This window comes from Drosophila navojoa, chromosome 4 (genome assembly GCF_054131105.1).
Source record: "Drosophila navojoa isolate 15081-1374.11 chromosome 4, UAZ_NAV_1.0, whole genome shotgun sequence".
Taxonomy (NCBI): domain Eukaryota; kingdom Metazoa; phylum Arthropoda; class Insecta; order Diptera; family Drosophilidae; genus Drosophila; species Drosophila navojoa.
Genome location: NC_142892.1, coordinates 13,983,629 through 14,001,210, shown reverse-complemented (window position 1 = coordinate 14,001,210; position 17,582 = coordinate 13,983,629). Strand labels below are relative to the sequence as shown.

Sequence of the window (17,582 nt, the reverse complement as noted above, 5' to 3'; positions counted from 1 at the left end):
TAAATAAATATTGTGGACGTGCTGAAAAGTGTGCTGTAACTTTTGTTTGCGAATTGTGGAAGAAAACTGAAATTTGGCTCGTCACATGTCAGCTGGTTCCATAGTGTAGCGGTTATCACGTCTGCTTTACACGCAGAAGGTCTCCGGTTCGATCCCGGATGGAACCATTGGTTTTTTTTTTAATTCCATTTAGTTTAAATGAAAAATTTAGGTGCCTAAAAATTAGGAAAGCAAAAAAAATTAACACCTACATATATATGTAGCATACAATTCAATTAAAGAACTTTTTATTACAATATTCGTATCTATGAATATATTTTTTAAATATACAAGATAATCTATGGAAAGTTTCCTAAAAATAAAAAAAAATAAAATAAAAACAATAAAAATAAATTCTAAAAAGAAGTTTAGCCACATGGTTCCATCCGGGATCGAACCGGAGACCTTCTGCGTGTAAAGCAGACGTGATAACCGCTACACTATGGAACCAGTTGAACACCGTTTGCTTATTTGGTAATTTGAGATACTGGAACGAGTTTTCGTATATTTTTAAGGGTTTATTTTCAAAATGTATATTAAGGAAGTTTGCACAAAATTTAATTCACAATTAAAAAATGCAAAACACAAAAAATAAATAAATAATTACAAATCTTAATTTATGGCGGACTCGCTGTCATAATTTCCACATGTAATTATCTTTTATTTATAAAACGCTGCGGAAAAAAGTGTAAAGAGATAAGTGATTATATACTGTGTTACGGTTATACAACTTCCGTTGATATAACTTCATGAATCTTTATTCTATTTCCGTAGTGAATGGCTCATCGTAGCTGTTTGTGTTTCGCAATGCAGGTAAATGAGCACGCTGCTACCTGCGCCTAGCTGATAACATCCAACTGTACTTTTCCGGCATTATATTGTATTATAAATTACAAACTAACTTTATCTTTTGTACTCCCCAAAGCCAATTATCGTGGCGCGTTTTATTTGCACATGTCGGGGATTGGGGGACATATAATTTGTATTTGCTGCTGTCAAAATCAAATGGGCGTATCCATATGGCTGCATGTTCCACTCAATTCGTTCCCTCTCACTAGCTCCGTTTCAGTCAGTGTTCAGTGTGTTATCAGTTTGTGACGTGACGTCACGATTAACAGTTCAGCATACACACTCAATTGATTGGAAACTGTGAAATTGTAAGACTGGGAGAGCAGCTCTCTGTTGCTATGTCCAATGATCGTCCAATGACTCCGCTCTCTCTCTTTCTCTCCCTCTCTTTCTTTTTCGCCTATAACGCTACAGAACTGGAGCGACGTATACATTGCTCAGTGGGAAGCAAATTGAGCGTGTCAAGAGTACGATTACACTACAGAGCATAATAAAGTTGAATTAAAAACTTAAATATATGTTTGAAATAAGCATGATAACTTGTCCACTAAATCTGGCATAAAAAAAAATATTAATTTATTAAGCTTTCTGCTCAATAAGTGAGGTATTTTATTATACATTTGCATACAAAGTTTGGATGCTTGTATCACAAGAACTATAATATTTTCCTCTATTTTTGTCAACTATTCCGCCAGCAACAATTAAACTTCAGTCATGTAGTCGAGTGTAATTGAGCGGATCGGCTCTCGCCGAGCCAGTGAGATATCTCGTTTGAGAGATCTGGTGGTTGGTTTGCTTTGGTTGGGTTAGGTTGGCGCTGTGCCGGACTCAGTTGCTCAGTACTCAGTTGATATTCGTTAAAGGTGATCGTCGGACGTGATATTGTCGTCCAAGGCAAAAATATCGCAGAGTTTTTCTTTTATTATTCGTAAACTGTAAATCGTGTTCATTGTTTGTCGATTTCACATTGATGTGCAATTGTTGTTCAACTAAAAGTTAATGCATTTAACCAAAAGTGTTGCAGTCTTAAGAGCTACAGAGTTGATTTAAAGAAAATATAAATAAAAGAGAAACGCCACGTTCTCGTGCTCTACAAATACATACGGGTGATACATATATATTTTATGTGCAATACATACCAACACAGTGCACAGCTTATAATTAGTTAGTTGCCTCGCATAGCAACAATCGAATATTTTCACAACTATCAAAAGTCTTTACATACTTTCTTTATATATACTATAGTACAAATAATTTCCACGAGCATCGCGGAAAATTTGTCAAGTGAGTTGAAAGTGAAAAGCAATAAGCAAAATCTCCCAGTGCGTTTCCAATGTAGCCCTTCATGGTTAATTAACACGAGCTCGTTGTGTGACTATATAGCTGTTTCGTGTTAAAACTATATCTATAAAGGTGTCAGATCTTAAAAAATCGAAAAATAGACAAAATATAATTCACATAAATACCATCAGTCAAACAATACCAAACAATTAACAGCGCAGACTTTGCGTGAGTCAGCCACCAATCAAATTTTCCGGTGAGTAGATCATAGCATATTTCGATCAGCTGCTGACATAACTATGGGTAGTATCTAGAAGCAACTTAGTATACGTTCTCAAAGTGTTTCAGGGGCTTGTCAACACGCGCGCTCGTGCACTTAAACAAATATTGCAAGCCTGGCGAGTAGGAAACGTGGGTAAACGCCGACTCATTCCATTACTATATAACTAGGCTATCTGGAATCAGGTCAATATTTTCATAAATAATTCGCACTTAATTCTTTTATGTATATATACTTTTATTCGTTGTGTATTTTTAAACGTTTTTGTCCGACGGGAAATGCAAATGCGCATATTCAACGGGATGAGATTACAGATCAGGGGTTTTCACTTTTTTTTACTAAAGCGCAACAGCAGACATGACTAAACAGTTTTTGGGGGTTGCTCGGCGAGTGTGACCTGCAGCTCGAGCTCAATGGGATTTTCTACTGAATTTGTAGTCTAGTCCAATGAATCGACAATGTTGAGATAACGGCGGATTGGAAAAACTACATTGGCGTGTTTTTAAATCAAATAACAGATGAGGCTAATCTGTTTTATAGGGGCCCGTCTAAGTATGGAGTAATGCTTTTATATAAAAAGATATGTCCTCTATAAATGTAGAGCTTATTATTAAATCTAGAGTTAGTATAAAGATCTTATTTTGTTCTTATCTATACTTAAACTGAACATAATCTAGGCCTGATCTACAGCTCTATTAAGGTTAATCAAGAAACAACATCGAGCCCATTCTCACACCTTAACTAATCTAGAGATTATCAAGAGTACATTTAGGGCTCTTCCTCACATAATTTATAATATTCTTTAGAACTCAGCGCAGTTTCATCCCGCTCAGCGTTATCTAAACTTTGTTGAGAACATTCCACTCTTTTCTACTGCTCTACGTTGCAAGCCTTCTAGCTTATCTCTGCCGATCGGGAAAGCTACTTCGATTATATATATATTATTTGTTTGCTAAATTTAAGTCTACACTGATAGGCCAACACGGCAACTCGAAGTGAGTCAAGTGCAATTAACTGAAGGCCTAATTGCCGTGTGCTAGAATCCAATTTGAATTGGAATTCGCAGCCGGAAGTATGGTAAAAAAACGAACAAATGCACACTGAATGCGTCATCGATAGACCTCCAGGCGTTATTTAACGTGTTAACAGACTGAGACAGGTGAATAGGGTCACATGAGCGTGTCATATAAGAGGGAGCGTGACAGAGCGACAGACAGGGAGACAGATCGCAGTGCAGCCTGAAGCGGCGCGGCGCTTATCATTGCAAATATGTATACAAAGCGGCAGCTCCACAAAAGCATCCCAAAATAAATGAAGTATTTACGCAGACAGCTGTTTGCTACTCCTGTTGCTGTTGTTGTTGTTGTTGTTGTTGATGATGATGCTGTTTGAGTAGATAAGTGATGCTTTGAGTAGATAAGATTCTTACAGAGCACCTGCTTGACGGAAAACAAAATCTCGTAAGACGTAAATTTAGTTTAGATTCCACAACGAAGCTGCGAAGTATAGCTCGAGTACAAATGCTGTGAAAATTATAGAAAAGTGTTTCATTATGGCAGTTCAGTTTGGGTAAAGCAACAGAATATTAATTAAAAGATATTGGCATAAGATTATTGGTATTCAGCAAAAGTAAAAGTTAAAGCCAATGACCTAGAATATAAAGCGAAAAAACCAACAATGAATCGTCTCAAATTACCTCGAATACGAACAAGTTTGCGTGGATACCTAAGGCTGCCTGGCAACAGAGGTTCAAGTCGGTTAACTATAGATCTTAAGAGACGTGGATCTCAAGATGCGGTTGCTGCTGTTGTTGTAGAATTGTCTGTGATCAAGGAAAAATAAATAAAAGACAATTATAAAGAGCTACTACAAAGGCAAGCCGTGAGCTAAAGCCAGGAGTAGCAGGGCAAGGAGAGAGACAGAGGTGCGACAACAAGAGCGAACTAGAGTGAGAAAGAGGACTACGACAAGAGCGAGCGCCGCTGTGGGGGAGAGAGAGCCAATGGCATGACAACAGCTTCTATCACATGCGCACTCGGGCAGGTCTTTTCAAAGAAGTTGCCAGGCGGCTTAGGCAGACAAGCGCAGGCGGAGAGACAAACAGACGGACGCACAGACAGCTTGATCATTGGGGGCAGCTATTGTGTCTTACAGACACGCAGACAAAAAATGAGGTCAAAATCCTTGAGGTTCTTGTCCCTCAGCATGAGATGAACTGCAGTTGAGACTCACTTAAGAGTCGAGAGCAGGGCTTAAGGGTTAGAGCAGCCAATTTAGCTGTTAAGACTCCGTAAGAGAGATACAATAATTTATGTATGTATGTATATCATATAGTATACACACACATATCATATGATCATTCATTGTTGCACACATTTCATTTAGAGTTATGTAAATGCCTGGAGCATTCATCAACAAGCCGCCTTTAATTAGTTGTTAATTGAAGCTGGCAGCCAGACAAGGCCCTCAAGAGAAAATTTCACGTCAATTAAAATGTCTCATGATTGACCCTAAAAAAAATGTCATACACAATTTATTGTAGATGGAAGAAAGTTTTGCTGGGAAAACCGATACGTAACAAATAATTTTCCTTTGCTTTAACTGCGCATTCAACTGAATGCCAATTTCCAACTATGCGGAACGCTCTAGACTCGATTCAATTCAAAGTCAATTGTCGGCCGATTTACAGGCATATATGGTGTATGGGGCTGATGCTAAATGACGCTGTGCATAATGAAATCTAATTGAATCGCGAAATGCAAACGATTCACTAAAAATCATCATTAACAGCTTCGACTGTTCTATTATGGGTTCCGGCAACTGCTTTTAGCCATATGCCCTAACGCTTAGACTGATTTGTTAGCGTCTTAATGGCGAACCGGTTGCAAATTATAGACTCAAACTGATGTTTAAATATAACTTTAATTGTTAGCTCAATTAAGTTGTGTTTTTAAGTTTATAATGGTATGATTTAGTTAACTTTTGGGCTTTAAGAATAAATATTATACAGAGTATAACTAATAAACCATTAGCTCGTGTCTTAGAATTCTTATTGAAAAGCTTATGCTGTAGATCAATTGAATGAGCTGTAGATCAAACCTGAGAAGCAGCATCATATATAATATTAATAATATGTCATATAAACTATTTACATGTAGTTTAAGCTGAGTTTGAATTATTTTAATAACATACACATAATACTGAATAAAAGGTATATCTGTGCAACGATCTGAACGAAATAGATATTGAAAAGATGTTGAAGTCTTCTTAGATATATTTTTCACCTTATTGTGGCAGAGCTCATATACATATGTTTAATTTAAGAATTATCTACCGGAATGTTCATAGTATGATCTACAGTATGATCTACATTCCCTTTTCATTGCAGAAAAGCGTACAGCTATTTGTTAACTGCATTATAGTCTCTTCATTAAGTATTGATCAAAACAAATTCTATGAGTGTTAGGTCTGCAGATCATCTATAGCTAATCTATCACAAAGATCTTTTAAATTGATCTCCCATTTCCTGCTGTTTATCAAACATAATGACTGCTCTCAGCTAAGATACTCTTGCTTGCTTCTGCTGTACAGGGTATTTAGCTGAATGCTCCATTAAAAAAGCGCTGTGGCATAAAAATGTGAATTCTCGACAGTTGGCAGATGGTCACGTGCGCTGGTTAGCCTCGATGCAAGTCGCCAGTGATAAATGCATAGCTCGTCATATTAGTACGCTTTGATGATATGTCGAGAGTGCATTAGCTCATGGCTGGAGATAGCAACACCTGCCACGTGCTCAAAGGTTGGCTATGGCGCACCATCTGACAGGCTGTACGGGTTGGATCACTCGCTCGAGGGCCGTAGACAGAAGCGGCCAAGTTCAATAGAACAATGTTGCTCTGCACAATTTCAATTCGAATCGTTTGTCGGATTTTCCGCTCGTTTCGCTCGCCAAAAAATTTCGAACGCTGTCAGTTTTGGTGGGAGCGTCAAGGCAATCGGTTGAGATCGCGCGAAAATTCATTTTCACAAACATTTTCTTGCGCATTGACGTCGTAATTATCTTCTAAGAAGCGCGATTACATACAAAATATATAATCATTTTACATATTCGGATTTTTCCGGTTCTTGCGATCTATTTACGTTGGGAGAACCATAAAAATATATATTTTTAAATTAATTATAATAATTTGGGAAATTGATAAATATTTGTTGGTGTGTGGACAACAGCTGAGTTTATCTGATAAAGGTAAATGAACTGCGATGGCTCATCAAGAAGAATTTTTCTGGGTTTTTCAGAAATTTTATATATATTTAATACGCACTGAACACAGTTGTTTCGTGCCATAAGGAAATATTTAACCTAATATTTTTCCATATTTATTTTCTAGTGAAATGAATAGAAATATTATTAGCGAAAACAGCTTTGCCTAGTTGCAAAGAAAACAATTTAAATTTTATATTTGTCAAGAGAACTATTGAATATTCATGCATTAAAATTGTTAATCTAATTTTATCTATATACAAAATCTTTCCTTCAACAAAGTCAAAGTCGATTGTACTTTGATGAACCTCTTGCTTATACTCAAGCTGATTAGCATTTCATCATCAATAGTATCTCAGTCGAGATCTGTTAATTGCGTGCTTCAATCACACCGCATACGTATAGAGTATAACTTGTTAATCACGCGACTAAAGCTGTCAGCGCATGCGATCTTCAAATGCTTGCCAAATAGCTGGGAAATCAGTGATATTGCCAGTGTTGAATAACGCTTTTGCCACGTGTGCCAACACAGCAGTCGTCGAGACGTCTGGACTTTTTTCTAAACAATAATGTCCACAATTCTGATATAAGTTGAGACAGTAATCAGTTGCCTTTGCAATTCTCGCTCAAATTGTATTTGCAGTAGCAGTTTTTGATTACACGTCTGATACCCTAAGCCTGGTGCGAATGTCTGAATGAGAGTATGCTGTCAATGATCATAGGTTTGTAGCAAGGCAGATGGGAGATGTGATGGATGCTATTAGAAATATTTAATATTTATTAGGATTAATAAGTGAAAGGTAAAAAGAGGTCTGTACTTGTCTGCTTGTCTTTCCGATTCTCTTTCATTCTTATTCTAATATTATTAAATTTAACTTACTTGAGTATATATGGAACGTTTCAAGATCTAGACCAACAAGATACATACATATATAAATTGCCTAACTCTAGTTCTATCAATATAAACAGGACTCCTATATAGTTCACATTCTGAGACAGGTTAGGGTACCTACCTAGTCGTTCACCCAAAATCTACCCGTTATTCCTTTTTTTTCTGCCAGCTTAGCTGTCTGCTGTAAGTTTACAATTTCGTTGAGTTTATTAACGGACGGCGCGTGGCAGCGGCCCAGCTCAGCGGACTTTTCCCCCATTGCATTGCATGGAGTGGCCGAACGCAATTGATTGACCGATATGAAGCGATGTCTGGATTACAATATTTCGCATGGGTTTGCATATTTATGCTCGCTTAGCTCTTTTCATTCAGCATACTCAGAGGTTCCCACATCAGCGACAGGTTGCCTCAAATACACTGAGAGCTGGAACTGTTGCTAAGTGAATGGCCGATGTTGAATTATTTATGAGACGCGTTAGCAGATGATCTGCTGCCTGCCTGACGTTTCCATCACGTTTTAGATACATGAACTGCCTTGAAATGCTTGCCCATTTAAAAATTGGAATTCATTTGTTTTTATTTACATAGCTAAATAAGTGGGCTGCTGTTCGCTTTTTTTTTTAAGTACAGTAATTAGTTAAAAATTATTTGTTGGTACATGATTTTTATTGGTAGGAAAATTTGAAAAATTTTATGATTATTTGCATATATGTTTTCCTTTATTTCAGATCTGTATACGTAATTAATTTATTGCTATTATTGTTTATCAAAAGGCGAGCATATCGAGCTCGATTTGTGGATAGAACCATTTAGCATAACAGTGAATTATGAGAGTGCTCTACTAATAGGTACAGTTAGCACAAAAGCTCAAATTTTTGAATAGGCCCATAAATCATAGACTCTGATATTGCCTATGGGAGGAAAGTTCTAGGTAAACATTTATTAAACCGCCCCGAATGGAATGTTCGCCTCTGTCAGTTGATTCAAGACTGTCTAGACTGACAAGAGCATATCTAAATATTTGCACAGCATGTGTATGTAATCTTATCAATGTTTCAATATATATGTTTATAGAATTTCAGTTTCAGTTCGGGAAACAGCGTAGCTTCTATCTGGACATATTTGGAGTACTTTGCTATCGACTAAGTCAATTATTTACAGTCGACTTAGTTGATTGATTGGGCTGACAAATCGCTGGAAAGAACGAAAATGCGATGCAGTTGCCAGGGCATATTACATGATAATACCTATATCTATTTATATCTAGATAATATCCACATAATATCTAGTTGCTGCATTGCGCACATTGAACTCTATAAATCAGCCATGTAGGCTGTTCACATCTAAGCAAAAATGATACAGTAAAAAAAGAAAAAACGAGAGCAACTTTGTGTGCTGCACAAACAAGAGATGATAACGATAATAAAACTTAATTAAGTTCAGTTAGCTTTCTTGGAAATAATACGCAAAATAGACGTCAAACATTTGGCTAAGCTTATAGACATTAGAAGGCTACCTTAGCTCACATGCCATTGACGTCATTGGAGGGTTTATACTTGGCTAGAACTTTGTCTAGTTCAACGTGCAATTGGCAGCGCGTGAGCAGCTGCATGATTGACAGATTCTTCTGGCCTTGACGCTATTCACTTTATCTTTCGTTTACAATGCAAATCAATTTGGTCAGAGAAATATATAAAAACAAGTAAGAGTGCTATTGGCGGGTATGCCCGACTAGGCAATGACTGGGCAGGAGCTCAATCTTAAATTGAATCTGGAACGATGCTCAAACAAGGAAAACTATCGATATTTATCGATATTACAGAACTAAAATGAGTGCTCGTAAAGAGGAATTAAAAGCTCACTATACCCTATTCACTCATTTTATTTAGTCAGGGTATTCGAAACATTGATGTTTATAGACAGCGTTCAAAAACAACTTTATCGAACCGGCATAGACATTGCATGGTTTTCCACTGGCTGCAGCTGCTTTTCACTTGTTTATTTTCACAAGTGAAACGAAAATTAAATGAATTTCATATCGGCTAAATGCAAAAAGCAAACAATCGATGCGAGCTACAGTGCACAGTATGATTCAGGGAAAGTCGCATAAAAACAGTTATAAATACCTTAAATGTATGCAGTAATCATCGTTCGTAATGACTTTAAGCGTAATGAATTGTCCAGATCCAGTAAGCCATAACTTGTTCAAAAATATTTGTATATTTATTTTAATAACTGGTCAGCTGATCAATTTCGTGACAGGTTCAGCGAAGTAAGGCGCAAGCGGGCAATTAATTTAAATGGGGACTGCCCAGCACTTGACATAGTGAATACAATTAATCATATGCAAAAGCAATTAAAGAGCTTAATTTAGTTCAAGTCGTTAAGAATACGATTTTAACTGTTATTGTAAGCCCCATTCGACTTTATTTACAGTTGAAGTAATGTAGTATATTGTAATCTGATTACTGATTAAGTTCGCTGCGATTACCAACTTTGAGCTCATTCAGGTGAAGTTGTGGAGCAGTCAATAGACTCTCAACAGGCAGCTGCTGCTGGTTCGATTCGTTGCCATTCAAGCCAATTGAGCTTTAACATCACAAGACATCAATTCAAGTGGCCTGTGCTCCAATTCAAGTGTCGCCAAGTCGCCGAGCTCACTTAGCGGCCGAGGACCACCAATCAACTGGCCACGACTCATATATCATCTCAATAAACAAATAAAATAAATAAATATGCACAAATCGTTGAACTTGTGCGCGTGCGCAACGTTTTCATAAGCGTTTTGCATAAACAAAGTCTGGACGTCCAGAAAGCTGGCTCTGTTGATTGGAATGACAAAAGAAACTCAAAAAATGATGATATATTGATTTACATGTCTAGCGGCGCTGCCTCTTAAGATTTACTCAGACTAGACTAAACATGAGATTTATTTGATTAACTTTATTTGCATTTGTCTTTCTCTTTGCAGTACTTCAAATGGGTTGACTTGGGATATTTAAGCTTCCTGGACCCGGGAAACAAAAAAGGTAAGCAAGAAATAATGTTCAGGAAGTAAGAACTGAGAAATGAGAAGAAAATTTAGATATTTTATATATAAACTATATATTTCCCTTTTGGTGATATACTAGAAAAACCTCCCAGAGAAATCTCTAGTTAGAGCCAATGAAATCTATATGCAAATACCAAATATTTTCATTTTATTAATAGAGCTTCCATTTCGTTTGAGTTCCTGATTGAATGTTGCTTACTTCTGCAAAATATTTGGCATTTCATAGCTGACAAAAAAAAAAAGGCTAGTACAAACACTCAAGGGAAAATGGCTACAAAGTCGTGTGAATTAATTTGCTTACATGATTTTCATATCAAATAATTCTACGTGCCCGACAATTCCCAAACTGTCGAAAATAGAACGAGCAACGGGGCGTATGCGCAATTTGTTTATCTTTGTAAAACAGTTGCACAAGTTGATTTCAATTCGATTCAAAATTCCAATTACAGACGATTATATTTTGCTCTTACAAGACCTTGAGCTGCCCACAACAGATATAATAGAAAGTAAGGCAAATGCTTTTGCAACTCTTGAGCTGGACTTAATTTATGATATCATGTGCTTTAGATAATTAAGTAGACGCCCAGTTGGAACAGGTGGGTGAATGTTTATTGAGCTGTGAGTGCCATAAAAGTTAGCCACATCAAGATCCACTCGGATCATAAAACAAATACATACAATATATAATAAATTCAACTACTAAAATGTTTATCCAAGAGAGAAATCGGAAATGTTGCCAAGTTCAGATTCCGTTGGACAAATCGAGGTATTTTGATGGGCATCTCTTGACTGAATATGAATTACAGTTAGCGATTCGAGCCAAAAACAACTACAGCAAATCGAATTGAGACGAATTACAAACTGAATGGAAATAAAAGCGAATTGTTTATTATTATTGAGCAGCAAATGCGCATTGTATAAATATTTAGAGTGAGCGAATAGTAATGGGCGTTCTTTTCATTTAAATACACGCGCCGACGTCATAGAGAATGCCTTTCATATGAGCCTATATGGGCTAGATCTCTTTTGCAAACGACTTCAATTAAATTGACTTAATATTTCCTTTTCGCATCTATTTCGCTAGGGATAAACTTTGAACTTCAGTGAATTGAAATAGTTTGGACGCTCCATAGATACATAAACCGCATCTGCTGCTACTGGACATAGCAGCAAGAAGGCAACAGCAACCACTTACATAAGCAACCACCTGCACCACACACATCAGGCATTAGTATTCGTTTTTGGGAAGTATTCACTTTTCGCTTAATTACCGTTTGAGCCACTGCCCAAGAGCAGCGACAACCCCGATGAACCAAAAGGCCGATTCGCTTGACAGCGCGGCCACCGTGAAGAACAGCAGCAGCAGCAGCAGCAGCAGCAGCAGCAGGAGCTGCAGCAGGAGAGAGGATTCGCATCCTGGCGCTATTGGCCAAGTGATTGCCATCAAACTGGGCCACTCCTACGCGGCACGCGCCGATCTCAACTATTGCCGAGCCGAGTGAATCCCACACAGACAGATTCGCCCAGAGAGTAGAGTTGACCAGGAATAAGCTTGCATAAACCATATATACATACATATATAGATATTCCGGACCTGTGATTCGAAAGCGGCTTCAAGACGGACGGCACAATGCTAAAAGTCGTTGGTGCATCATGGCAGAAGACGCGTATAGGGACGTATATACTGGTCGGCGCCGGCTTGCTGGTGATCGGCGCCTTCTTCATCGGCTATATGGATCGGCCCGAGTACGACGGCACCTACTGTGCCACCGCCTTCTGGACGAAGAAGGTGGGCTTTCAAATCGAGAACTGGAAGCAGCAGAACGACCTGGTCAACATACCCAAGGGTGTGGCTAGAATATGCTACAAGGACTCTGTCTATGAGAACGGGTAAGTGTGGATCTGGACTTCCAGTCTCAGGCACATGTTAGCTAAATTAGATGCATCTTCTGCAGTTGGGCGCAAATCGAGGTGGAAACGCAGCGCAGCTACCCAGACTGGGTGCAGGCCTATGCTGCTGGCATACTGGAGGGCTCGCTGACCTGGAAGAACATCTACAATCAGTGGATCAAGTAAGTGTGACAGCCATCCCATCATACACCTACAGCTGCTCATGGCTCTCCCTCTCTCTCTCCTTGCTCCTCTCCAGTACAATCTCGTCGTCTTGCGAACGCGATGAGAGCTCGGAAAAGTTCTGCGAGTGGCTGCGCGAGCTGGTGACCCGCAACTACGAGCATCTGAAGGAGCAGGCGGCGGTCAAGGCCGAGCACGATCACTACTGGCATCAGGTGCATTTGGTGCTCAATCAGCTGGAAGGCATGGAGACGGGCTATATACGTGGCGCGACGCGCGCACGCTCTGACCTGGAGGAGGAGATTCCGTTGTCCGACTTTCTGCTGATGAATGCTGCAGCTGATATCCAGGATCTGAAGATCTACTACGAGAACTATGTGCTGGCCAGTGGCAATGGCACCGTGGAGGTGGGCAGCAAGAACTTCTTCCTGCCCAGCGCATCGATGCTGACGAAGCTGCTGCGCCAGGAGGAGTCGCCGCAGATGCTGCAGCTGCTGTTCGGCCACAGCACGGCGGGCAGCTACTCGTCCATGCTGCGCATCCAGAAGCGCTACAAGTTCCACTATCACTTCTCGCCCGACACGCGCAGCAACACGGTGCCCGGGGTGGACATCACATTCACTGGCTATCCGGGCATCGTGGGCTCCACGGATGACTTCTATGTGGTTAAGGGACGGCAGGTGCAGTCCATTGTGGGCGGCGTCGGCATCAAGAACGAGAATCTGACCATGTGGCAGACGGTGGACGTGGAGAACATGGTGCCACTAGTGGTGCGCGTCATGGCCGCAAATCGCATTGCCCAGAACCGACGCACCTGGGCACGCGCCATGTCCCGGCATCCGATAACGGGCGCCAAGCAATGGATCACCGTCGACCTGAACAAGCTGGGCACCCAGGACAACCTGTACCATGCGCTGGACGCGGACGAGAAGCACGACGATGCGCCGGTGGCCGTGAATGAGAAGGACAATGCCGCCATCAGCGAGCGCCACGATCAGCTGAAGAATATGGTCTGGATAGCGGAGCAGCTGCCGGGCCTGATGCACAGCAAGGATGTCACGGAGCACTTCCTGCTGGCCGGCAACTCCACCTGGCTGGCCAACGGCGTGCCCTACTTCGATGAGATCCTGAAGGCCAGCGGCGGCTCGCGCGAGAACTACAGTGAGGATCACACACTGACGGCCGCTGAGGACGCCGAGCTGACCAATCTGGAGGCGGTCGATAAGTATTTGCGCAATCACGGCTTCCGCGGCGATCTGCTGGGAGATGAGTCCATTGCCTATGGCAACATAGACCTCAAGCTCTTCTCCTACAATGCGCGGCTCGGCATGAGCGACTATCACGCGTTTGCCGGGCCCATTTTCATGAGGCTGCAGCATGCGCACGCCCGTTCGCTGGAGGAGCCCCACGTCCAGGTGGCGGCTGATCAGGCGGAGCGAGCGGATCAGGCAGCGCCCGCTGCCATGGGCGACGAGCGTCTCAGTGTGACCATAGACGATGCGGCGGCTCTGGCGGAGCTGGAGCTGATCACGGAGCGGCGGCCGGTGCGGAACGATATGAGGGCCATTGCGATGCGAAGGATTGGCAGCGGTCCGTTCAAATGGTCGGAGATGAGCGGCGTGGACGATGGCAACAATCACGAGGGCCATCCCGACGAGTGGAACTTTGACAAGGTGTCGCCCAAGTGGGCGTGGTAGCCTGCCAAAGCTAAATTAATCAAAACAAATAGCAATAGAACGTATTCCCAATCGAATTTCACGAGCGACCACAACTGCGAAGCAATAATTGTACCTAGTTATGTAATCTTAGATTCGTCTCCTGTGTGTTCCTAGCTGTTAAATTGTCCTCCTATTCTGTGTTGCGTCCATAGTCGTAAATTGTAGTTGCGCCCACGTAACATATCAATGTCAATTATTGTCTTCCAGTTGATATTTGTTTTATTATTTTCAAATATTGTAACGCCTATAGTCTCAAATTTTAGCTAATAGTAGTCACTTTTATACACATAAACTAAAGCAAAATTGCAACCAACAAAACAAAACATGTGTATTCATTTAAGTTTGGGAAACAAAATTACGAAATCAATTGAAATTTCAGTTTGGCTAGTTTTAGTGAAGATTCGCACCACGATAAGTAGCGCCATCTAGCGTTAGCAATGGAACAGTGAAACTCACGATTGTGTCTTTTAGCAGTGGTGAAACTGGCTAAGTGTGGACTTTGTGGATTGCATGTTATTTAAAATGACTGTTGAATTTAAATGAGATTAGAGCAGGCGTTTTGGGTGTATACTATATGAATGCAAAATTGAAATGATTATATATTTAATTATTGAAATTCTGATTGGCATATATATTAAATTGAAGGTTTTATAAAAGGGGAAAAAATTCGGTTCACCGAATGTGACTTTTTTATTTCTAACAGTTATTTAGAGAAAACGATGCTATCGCTATATAAATATAAACAACTTTCGCCTGCACAGCTTCACTCCCTGCTCAACAATCTTTATTTCTGCCTCAGCAATATCTTTCCTTAACTCCAACTATATATCGATTATGACTTTGGCAAAGTTCTTATGGTTTTTGAGATATCTCAAGTATAACAACTCGCTCCATTTGTCTGGCCAAGTGCTCTGTTGAGATGCGCATTCATTATTCACATTTCGATATAGATTGCCACGCATTGCATTCAGTTAGCCAATAACCGCAACGCGAGAAACTTTTCGGGAAACAATTCGTGAAATGTTCGCATCAATTGCTATGCCATCGGGTATATTGATTTCAAAATTGAATTTACAAGTTTTTTATTTCATTTTTTTTTTTTTTCGTTGTTAGACAGACGACAAACGAGGCCAATTACTTAGAGATATTTGTGCCGAAAACTTTGGGTGAAACTTTACGAAATTTCCCTTTGTCTAACAGCGACAACAAGACAATTGTGAATGCAACATGGAGTGAAAGAGAGAGAGAGAGAGAGAGAGAGAGAGAGAGTGATAGAGTGTGGCATCTGTAGAAAGCTAGAAAAATCCCCTTTTATGCTTTGATTATGGTAATTTTGCGATTTGTTTTCATTGCAGTGAAACATGCAATTTTCCTATATGTATGAGAGAAGAGCAAACTTCGAGCTGTTCCCACACAGAGATATGTATTGGACTAGCACTCTATACAGATATATGTAGATCTCTCTCCCTCTCTCTCTTTATATATATATTGTATAATATGCATTGCGCCGTAAAAGCAACTGCTTTGCTTTCGCCCCCAAACTCCGTGTCCGGCATTTGCATAAGTTGTGCAGCGAGCAAAAGGAATTACGGCCAAGTATTTTGCATACATTGGGCCCAAAGCACATTCAAACTGACTTTGGCCAGCGGCAAAGACGCCTTGCACTGCCTTTTATACAAATTACAATTTATATATATGTATATAAAGGCAGATATAGCTGTTTGGCCAATTGCTGAGTTATGGCCAGTTGGCTAGTTGGCCCGCGGCTAATATCAATATACGTAAATTTACTTTGATGCTAATGATTCGGTTGATGGCGTTTGTCAGTCGAATGCATTTAAATACTTGCCACGCTTAATGCCGTTATTGATATCGATCAATCCGTCAATATGCCAGAGGGGCGAAATTAGTGCGTCAGCGCATTGCAAATAGCCGCAGGTCAAGCGGCGTTTTAGCCACGCCCACTCACTGATTTATAATTGTAAATTTGCAGTTGTACTTGTTGTTTTTTTTTCTTTTCATATTTTGTTGTTGTTTTGTGTTAGCCAACAGTTGCTGCTGCTGCAGCTGCAGGTGTTCGCATTGTATTGGCTTTGCCTATTTGATTTATGGCCCAAAGCGCGACCAAAGCAACCAGCAGCACATTTTATGACGTCACACGACGCGTATACGCAACGCACTGGCCCGCGCGGCGTATGCTTGATTTAATTATGTGCGTGCGCGTGCATGGCTGAAATACTCTAACTGAATGCGAGTTGCTTAGAAATGTGGATTGTTTGGATTTAGGTATGTATGAAGAAGCGAAAGCATGTATAAGCTTAAGGAATCAATTGTGATTTGCCAGCTGTTGTTTACTTTAATTCAGGCTCACATACATATATATGTAACTGCATATATGATTGATCACAAATGATTCTCTATTCGAAAAATTAAACTTTTAATATATGACATCGTTCGCTCAGCTTCGCTCTGAACACTAGACACTAGACTAATAACTTTAATATATAAATTAAATAGTTTATTTTTTTATATATATTTTTTAATATTTCATTTTATTTTTCTATGGCTGTTGTCCTTCTCCCATAATTAATTATTTATATAAAATGATTAGTTTATTTTTAAATATTGTTTCACTTTTCTTTCTTTACATAAATCAAACCAAATATTTTAAATATTTGCTTTTGCCATCTACTATCCTCCTTTAACTTTCATTACTTCCATTTCCCTTTTTAATATGTTTTCACAAATTTGTGACTTTTCTTAGCGCATTTGTGGTTCGTCATTCGGTTGCAGCTTCCGCTTGGCACTGGGCATCAAAGTGCAAATTGATTTATTATGAGCCGTAAATATTTGATGAAATTAGTTTTCGATATTTGTGCGCTGTTGGGGCTTATGGGCAAATTGTTTGAGCCCCGAACCGGCCTCAACTCAGTCCATTCCTGCGCTGATTCGAGCATATAAACATATGTATGTCTGACAGCTATTTCTGTCTCACTCACGCTGTCTCTTTCTCTCTTCCATTTAGCCGAAATACACACAAAGGATGAAAATCATTTTATATATTTGCTCGTTTATTTGGCCCAAATTTTTTGCTCTTGCAGGCAGCAGACCAAGACACCAGGAGACCAGGAGGCCGA

The 17,582-nt window shown here is 39.9% G+C and overlaps 1 protein-coding gene and 2 non-coding genes across 4 annotated transcripts; 2 read left to right on the top strand and 1 right to left on the bottom strand.

Annotated features, from left to right (window-relative positions):
• Positions 1-94: 94 nt before the first annotated feature.
• TRNAV-UAC (transfer RNA valine (anticodon UAC)) lies at positions 95-167 on the top strand. Its single transcript has one exon. It is a non-coding gene; the product is annotated as a tRNA-Val (tRNA).
• Positions 168-416: 249 nt separating this feature from the next.
• Positions 417-489, bottom strand: TRNAV-UAC (transfer RNA valine (anticodon UAC)). The gene has a single exon. It is a non-coding gene; the product is annotated as a tRNA-Val (tRNA).
• A 1,226-nt stretch (positions 490-1,715) lies between these two features.
• Positions 1,716-14,768, top strand: lama (phospholipase B domain containing lamina ancestor). 2 transcript variants are annotated; one of them, XM_030385276.2, is made up of 5 exons: positions 1,716-2,425; positions 10,574-10,631; positions 11,739-12,544; positions 12,610-12,726; positions 12,804-14,768. In XM_030385276.2, the coding sequence occupies exons 3-5, from the start codon at positions 12,285-12,287 to the stop codon at positions 14,422-14,424; spliced, it is 1,998 nt and encodes a 665-aa protein (XP_030241136.1). In that variant the 5' UTR covers positions 1,716-2,425; positions 10,574-10,631; positions 11,739-12,284; the 3' UTR covers positions 14,425-14,768. The 2 variants fall into 2 exon arrangements, with proteins under 2 accessions (XP_030241136.1, XP_089115244.1); XM_089259118.1 differs by lacking the exon at positions 1,716-2,425 and adding an exon at positions 6,404-6,695.
• Positions 14,769-17,582: the final 2,814 nt, after the last annotated feature.

What these genes read in the sequence shown, in the direction of transcription:
- lama (XM_030385276.2), top strand. Translation starts at nt 12,285, where the DNA reads ATGCTAAAAGTCGTTGGTGCATCATGGCAGAAGACGCGTATAGGGACG. An exon ending in GACTCTGTCTATGAGAACGG is followed by an intron (nt 12,545 to 12,609) that starts GTAAGTGTGGAT and finishes CATCTTCTGCAG; the next exon opens with TTGGGCGCAAATCGAGGTGG. An exon ending in ATCTACAATCAGTGGATCAA is followed by an intron (nt 12,727 to 12,803) that starts GTAAGTGTGACA and finishes GCTCCTCTCCAG; the next exon opens with TACAATCTCGTCGTCTTGCG.